General features: G+C 29.7%; 1 protein-coding gene across 1 annotated transcript; it reads left to right on the top strand.

The window, feature by feature from the left end:
• The first annotated feature begins 2,018 nt into the window (after positions 1-2,018).
• Positions 2,019-5,417, top strand: LOC122586837 (auxin-induced protein IAA6). Its single transcript, XM_043758835.1, has 3 exons — positions 2,019-2,465; positions 2,992-3,088; positions 4,974-5,417. The coding sequence occupies exons 1-3, from the start codon at positions 2,126-2,128 to the stop codon at positions 5,071-5,073; spliced, it is 537 nt and encodes a 178-aa protein (XP_043614770.1). The 5' UTR covers positions 2,019-2,125; the 3' UTR covers positions 5,074-5,417.
• Positions 5,418-8,767: the final 3,350 nt, after the last annotated feature.

Genomic DNA, 8,767 nt, shown 5'->3' with positions numbered 1-8,767 from the left:
CTATTTTGTGACACATTTTGATCGGCCTAGTGGAGCCGATACACATAACCATTGGGAGCATGCAAAGTATTTTTTTTTTGTTTTGTTTTTGTTTTTTTGTTTTGTTTTTTGTTTGTGTTTTGTCCTTTTTTTTGGCAACTTATAAATAGGAGCACATACTTGTGTACTACACATTTTTATTAATACACCACACTATATAATTGATATAACAGACAATACAAATATGTAATGTATAATTGTGATACTTTTATAAATATGTAGTACGATTATTAATTCCCTTCATAAATTGGCTAGTTTTGGTACATTTTCGCAATGTTAAGTGTCAAGTTATCATTGGATGAAAGTTATTGCCAAAATTTACTAATTAATACGTAATGTACAACTCTATCATGCATAAGGTTTTATGTGTACTCAAAATATTTTTGTGAATGATCACATATTCTGATATTCACATCCCTTAACGAAATGATAGTTTTTTAAAAGTCGTATCTACGTTTAAAATAGTTTAAATCACCTTTAAATAACTTAGGTAACTCTGGTCTGTTAAAGGTAGAAAGAGGCAAGAACTTGGACGAGATGGGCTTATCCGTCATTGTCACATCCTAAGCTACAAGACGGAAAATTACACAAGAGTTCAATCGTACGTAAATAATCATCACGATCCCATTTGCTTTTGCTTTCTTTTGGTGAATCATGGTGTTTTGTATTTATACTACTTCCCTTTTCAACACTTGACAACTACAACTTTAATCTTATATTTTTGAATGACGGAACAAATAAATGGTGCAGCTAGCGGTTTATTATTTATAGTTACGCGCGTACATATAAGATATAACCATTCCATCATTTTGAATCTAACTACAATCTATCTTCTATATCTATATATCAATAACTAATCACATCCTCCTGTTGATTATTATATTTTTAAAATATGCGATTTTACCAAATTCTTCTAAATGATCTATCTTCTATACTATCAGTTGCTTATATATTAAAATATTTCTATTAACCTTTTTACATTAATTATATTACTACCACCAAATCGACGTTGTCACCAAATCGACGCTGTCACCAAATTACATTATTTGTGAATGATCACATATTCACATCACACACACACACACATATATATATATATGGGTTGGGTATTGCAAAATAAGTATTAAAGTAAAATAAATAAGACAACATCTTGATTTTTAGATCATGGTTAAATTGATGCATAAAGATTCACAAAGCACAATAAATTTGAGTAAAGGAAAACTTATTGTTTTATTTGTTTTACCTTAATACTTGTTTTATTTTACCTAAAACATATATATATATATATATATGGTAGAGTTATTTTGAAAATCTTTTTTTTTTCAAAACCTTTGAGAACTTTTCGAATCAAGCCCAACCGATGATTGTTCTTTACGTTAAAATTGTTTTTTGATTGTTTTCTGAATAAATTATGTGTAATTTTGAAGTTTATAATTGTGTGGAGCCATGGATTATCATCCGTTATACAATTATATAGAGATTTGGATTCTTGATCACACATGTGCACGAATATTGCTATGATCACATGTGATCATAGCAATATTCGTGCACATATGTGATCAAGAATCCAAATCTCCACATAATTGTATAACGGATGATAATCCATGGCTCCACACAATTATAAACTTCAAAATTACACATAATTTATTCAGAAAACAATCAAAAAATAATTTTAACGTAAAGAACAATCATCGGTTGGGCTTGATTCGAAAAGTTCTCAAAAATTCTTGAAAAAAAAAGGTTTTCAAAATAACTTTACCATATATATATATATATATATATATATATTATCTTAAATCTTTGCCGGCCTTTAATTAGTGTTAATGTGTTGTTGGTTGCAATTTAGTATAAGTGCACCCCCACCATCACCTTCATGTGACCGACCATCGACATGAATGACCCCCTTTGCTCTTTCCATGTCTAGCTCCTTTATATATGTGTGTGTGCATATATATATATATATATATATATAAGCAAACTATGCAAAAAAACATCTAGCTCAACCTCTCTAATTGTTTCTCTAAGAAGCAGAGAAAATATTATTTCATATATCTGTTGAGAAAAAAAAAAGATTAACAAAATAATAATGGGACCTCAAGGGCTAGGGCTCGAGATTACTACTGAACTTAGGCTTGGGCTACCAGGCACCGGTAGTCGAGAGACAAGCGACAAGAATAGGGTGTTTTCGGGTAAGCATGAAGGTGGTGAAAGGATGACTAGGAATAATGTGGACTTGTTAGTAGGGTGGCCACCGGTATGTGTGTATAGGAAGAATAGTAGTAGTGTACTACGCGATGTGACAAAAACGTACGTGAAAGTTAGCATGGATGGTGCACCAATTCTTCGTAAAATCGATTTGAGTTGTTTCAAAGGGTATTCGGATCTTGGAATGGCTCTAGAGAAGCTCTTTGATTGTTGTGGAATTGGTACGTACGTACGTATATATGTATGTACCCTTTTTATTAATTACTCGTATAACTTAATTAAAGCCCGGCCATTATATACCACTGATCAGAATGGACGTAAATTTCACCAATAAATCGGAAACTAAATTAATCGCGCGATATATGTGCTACTTACAAACAATTAAATGTTTACAAATGCGTGCAGTATGCACGTACTTCAGAGATGAAGAAAATGCTATTCACTTTACACATACGTACACTTTCCATAAGAAATTGACATTGCAAATTATAAGGTTTAATAAGTTCATTAATGGTACGTTGACATGCAACATTATAGTAGTTAAGACTTCAATTCAATCTTTCAAACAATATATATATATATATTTTTCCACAAGTCATAATGCATGAAGCTCTTAATTTTATAGCTAGGTATTAGTTATTACTTTAATTAACTTGTTTCTAATTATTTACTACTCGTATAAGATACTATAAATAATTAATTGGAAGGAAAAGGAAAATGAAAATGAAAAATGTATGTACCACGTAGGTGAAGCAATGATGGAAGAAAGTGAGAGTTGTGAATACGTAGCAATATATGAAGACAAAGATGGGGACTGGATGCTTGTTGGCGACGTCCCTTGGATGTAAGTGTAATTTCATATGATTCGTATTCAATATTCTCTTTATGATCATGATATATAATCATATATTTTTTGTTCTCAACCTTGCTACGTCCAAACAGTCTCGATCCCACTTTTGTACGCGAACATTATATTCGATTCCAGCCGTTGAAATCCTTAATAAATGATCACTACGTACCCTGGTATAGTGGTATAGTAGATAAGTTTTGAAACCCGGCCCGTTTATATATGGTTTTCATGAATAATGATCATGACCAAAATTTTTGTTAGTTTAATTGTACGTGTATATATATATATATATATATATATAGCTCGCACGAATATAATATCGTAATTGTAATTAATTAATAGGATATAAAAGTAATAGTATTACATCAATGATATGATAAAACTGGTATAATGAGATCGAGTTGGATTAAGAAATAGTGTGGTTGTTCTACGTACATATGACACAACATATATATGGATTAATATAAAGGAGTTTAATTAGTTACCATATAATGTGATGGATATATACAAGTACAATATATAAGTTTTAAGGCCTAATATACATACTTACATACAATCATGCAATGTACGGTTTGTGATAAATTAAATAATATATATGTGATCAATTCCCTTATATCTATTAATAAACTAAAACATGATTGATATATTTCTGAAATGATACGTGTCTTTTTAATTTATTTATTTTATAATTTAGTTTTTTTTATTTATATATAGATTCAATTTCATTATTAGACTTAGAATTAAACTCTAACTCTTTATTGGCTTATAGATACAAACACATTATAACCTTATTTGATTGATTGTTTTTCTCATTAATAAAATTGTTTTTTTCCCCTCAATTCTTCAACTCCTATTACTTATATTATTTATCGTCATCCACTATACTTATAAGTTCCGATTTTGATGTGACTGTAAAAATTTAAGATAAATCAAACACTCTAACTAAACATATATTATCTTTATCATTAATATTTATTAAAATTTATCTTCGATCATTAATTAGTTTAGTTTAACCACAATTTATTTGATACTCACGAAATCATGTACATAGTGTATTCGAATTTCCTTATCATATAATTTATATAACTATCATACATCATGCGAGTATTAGGACTAGTAAAACAATATATTGTTATAGCTACCTAGCTAGCTTGTGGAGATCGAGTTTGATTGAAAAGGGGTTTTAATTGCTTAAGAGGCTGGGCTTTAATGTCACTTACGTTTGCTTGTTTTTTTTTGCTCCCAACAATTCTCAATTGCTTGTTGCCGACAAACGACTAACGATAATTAAACGCCTAGCTAGCTAGTTAGTTGAAACATGGAAATATATTTTGCCCAAATGTCGCCCTCCACACCACCCCCTATTGCCGATTGAGCCCAAATTACCTTTCAAGCGGAAAATATATTTCGTTCAAAAATTTCTTGTGAGTGTATCTTGTTTTATGAGTGTGGCCAATCAAAATGCTAGTTTTGCCTCCATTTCACCCACTACACCATCCCCTTTTTTTTCTAACAAATTCTTGATAATGACATGACGCCACATGGCGGATATCCCCACCCTTTGAATATGCCCCATTTCAGATAGCCTAACTGAATTGACAAATTTGTCCCTTAATTTGTAGAATCATTAGTGGAGGTCACGAATATTCATGACTCGTTGGTGTGCGCAATCTAGCTGATTAACTTACAAAGTTACAATATATATACACTAGTGAGAAAACCAAAAAGTTTATATTAAGGTTTTGTTTTTTTAAAAAAAAAAAATCTTGGAGATCGACTAATCTAATATGCCATGAAATTCCTTTCTTTCGTTTCATCAATTATATATAATTCGACTGTGAATTCAAACAATTTAATTACCACCATGATGTAATTGCAGGATGTTTACAGAAACATGCCGAAGACTTAGGATAAAGAAATCGGCGGATGCCACAGGAATTGGATTGCATTCACATCGTGAAATGCCGAATACAGATTGAGAGTTAACGATGCGCGCTACTTTAATTAGATGAATGAAGCTTATTTGCCTCTAGCAACTTGCTCGAGTGCTTCATAAACAATTGATTGTTTGAAAAACAATGATGTCATATATAAGTAAGTTTATCGTGTATGTTTAAATTTTTCATCATTATTAATATCGATATAATTCCAAGATAATGAGCATCTTACCGATGTTCTTGTGGTTGAAGTTGGATGCACGTGAACCGTTGAATCCTAGAGATTGGGTATGATATTTGTACTTTTAGTATCCGATTTGTAGTCAAGCTCGATAATCACTATTGTCTTATTGATGGTTAATTATATTCATAATTAAGTTTTAGTATGTTACTAATTTCAAGATTTCTTATTTTCTGCTAATACTTACAAGATTTCTTATTTTCTGCTAATCGTTGACTACCGATTTTGATTGTTTAACACGTGTACATGAGTATTCAAAAATTATGTTTCTTATTTTGCTAGTGGCATCTATCTATAATATAAGGGTTGAAGGTATATTTGGCACCTTTAATCCCCTCCTTTAACTTAATACTTCTTTTTTATTAATCCTTTATTTTTTAAATATTTATTTAATAGAAAATAGCCGACTTTTAATAAAAAAATCTTATAAAAAAACTTTATTATTATTATCTATATATATATATATACCACCTAGAAAAAACCCTCACATATTCTTAACCCTAAGAAAAACCTTATGACAAAAAAAAAAAAAAACTACGATCGACTACCAAAAAGATTTTTTAATTATATACTTTGTTCATATTATTATTTATTTATTTATTTATTTATTTATTATTATTATTATTATTATTATTATTTAACATTGAATTCGTATGTTATTATTATTATTATTATTATTTAACATTGAATTCGTATGTTATTATTATTATTATCTCTTTTAATTTAATCTATTGTCCATTATAGGTTCATTATGACTTCTTCTTCAACAACAAAAAATAAGACCATATTAATTCATCTTGAAAATCTTATACCAACACATGTTAAACATGATCTACGACTCTGTGTTGTACATGTATGAATTGTTTCGGATTAGAACAACCCGAAGAAAAATCAAAACGTGTGAGATGGTCTTTGTTGATGAATTGGTATGTATTTTTCAAATTATATACTCTACACTTTTTGTTTCTCTTTTTTTTTTAAAAAGACTACAGTTGAAAAAAAAAAGGTAAACTGAAATCACTATTTATATGGAGTTAATTTTCATATGTTTCTTCTTTATCTTTCGTATTGATTAAGTTGTGATATTAATGATACACTTTTTGTTTCACAATTATTATAAGATTTATATATCTTAAGACTACTCGTCCAATGGACAGGCTTGAGCACTAGTATTTAGATATAAAAATGATTTGATAGAATAATCTAGACTTTTCACTATAATTTAAATATTTTAGAAATAAGACTTATTCAAATGCATCGTATTATATAAGATGTTTTAACTAACAGATACATCAATTATTCCATTTATTCATGTTTTATAATGCTATTCTTCAGATTTGAATTTTTAAGTTCGCATATATCTTTGTTAGTGATGGACGCATATAAATGGAGCAATAAGCAAGAGCATCTAATACAAGTGCATGCATTGTTTAGCCAATTCCGGAATGTGTTAAAAAGAAAATAAAACCATGTGCATTGTGACTGATTGATAAATCGAAAACCAGCATGTGTCATAACTAGTCTAATTTGGTCATGGCATGAATATATCCAAACATATTGAATCTCTCTTAAGAAAAACTTGTTGAATCGATTCAACTCTTTGTAAATTTATGGTTCATCAAGTTGGTGTGCGGTTAAAAGCTCAAATAATTATTAGAAGCAAATGTCTATGGAGTGTTTTCTTTTCTTGTTACTGACCTACGTCCATGTGATCCAATTCACTTGATTAGTCCCTCATGAATGCTATCAAGTTTATGTTACAAACTGTGCCTTTCTTTAAAAGGAACTTGCAAAAAAGTATACTTATTGCATGTGTACTGTTTTTTTCACCGTTTGAAATAGGAGTGTCTATGACAATTTATAAGGTTATATATATGTTTTACACACGGATGTTTAGGATTGAGTTTTAAAGTGATTACTTGGTTATTACGTTTACATAATAAAATTAATGAAAAAATGTTTGGCAAAAAAGATGATTATTAACATTTCACAAAAACAAAATGTAGTTTAAAAAAAATATATTAATACATGCTTTTTTCAAAACGCAATTTTTAAACGTTAAATCTATTTTAAATAATCAATCCCAAACACTTTCAAAGCTAAAATTTCAACAATGCAAAATAAATTGTTTGTATATTTTGGATTATAATATGTGAATTTACAAAATGTTTATGTATAAATCATTTATTAATACATGTACTCTTGAAAAGAATTTGAGCTGCTATGTTTATTAACTGTGTAAATTTATTTAAAGGAACGTCTATACACATCCAACAATTCAACATAAACACTCATTATATTAGGGGTGTTCACGGACCGGTTTGGTCCGGTTTTGACTAAATCTCAAACCATACCGGTATTCCCGGTTTTAATATACATTAAACCAAGTCAGACCAACTATGTTGTCAAACCGAACCAGACCAGACCATGTGAGCCGGTCCAGTTTGGTCGGTTTGACGGTTTTAAATTCTTATTTCCCTTTCTTCTATTTCCATATAATCTTTGTGTATATTTATGACAAAGAGTCATAACAAACACTTAAAATTAGGACATTTATGAAACTATTAAAACATAATATATGTTTGAGTCAGCAATTAAAAGACATTCGATCATATAATATTTTCATATAGATTCCACATCATTTAATATACATGAGAAAGATTAATTTCTTTAAAAACATACAAGATCGAAACAAAATATTTACATAATGTATATTATATTCATTGTAGTACAACACATTATCGTAAAAATACATGTATATGTATATGATTCCTTTTATTAATGGCTAGATATCATCAAAAGTCATATACTTTTGGTCTGGTCCGGTTTATGGCGGTTTTTTCTTTGTTGAAACTGTAACCGAACCGATGAACCCGGTTTTTCAAAACTTGAATTGTCAGACCAGACTTTAGTAACTCAATCCGACCAAACCAATCCATACATCCCGGATTGGTCCGGTTTTTGCAGTTTGACGGTTTGATGAAAACCCTTACATTATATGCTTGTATGTTCTTATACGGGATGGATACTCGCTTTGAACAGAAAAGTTAAAATACCATACAGGAAGTATCAATGTAAACTCTATGTATGTATGGTGAGTGTTACCATATATCATACTGTATACTTTCCGTATGATGGATGTTCAAATAGTCGTAAATTATAAATCCGTTGGAGTATCTGTGTGTGAAATGTTAGCCATTTACCCGCCGGTGTGTTGGAAAAAAAAAAAAACTAAAATTCTCCCAGCTTACCTTAAAAATCACCGGCTTTACCACAATCAAAATTCAAACATATACAGTAGACTTGTCAAAACAAATTCCACTCTCATTATTCAGGATTCCACAATCAAGAAGTACTGTTATGATTTACAGGCTAATGGTTTACCTTTTATTTTCGCATAAGCAAATCCATGGCTTAGTTATGTCTTTACATTTGTGTATATATGTTGCTTTATGATCTAAACATATGGGTTATTTGGGTTGTATATATATGTTG

This window comes from Erigeron canadensis, chromosome 2 (genome assembly GCF_010389155.1).
Source record: "Erigeron canadensis isolate Cc75 chromosome 2, C_canadensis_v1, whole genome shotgun sequence".
Lineage (NCBI taxonomy): Eukaryota > Viridiplantae > Streptophyta > Magnoliopsida > Asterales > Asteraceae > Erigeron > Erigeron canadensis.
This window is presented reverse-complemented; position numbering and strand designations above follow the sequence as displayed.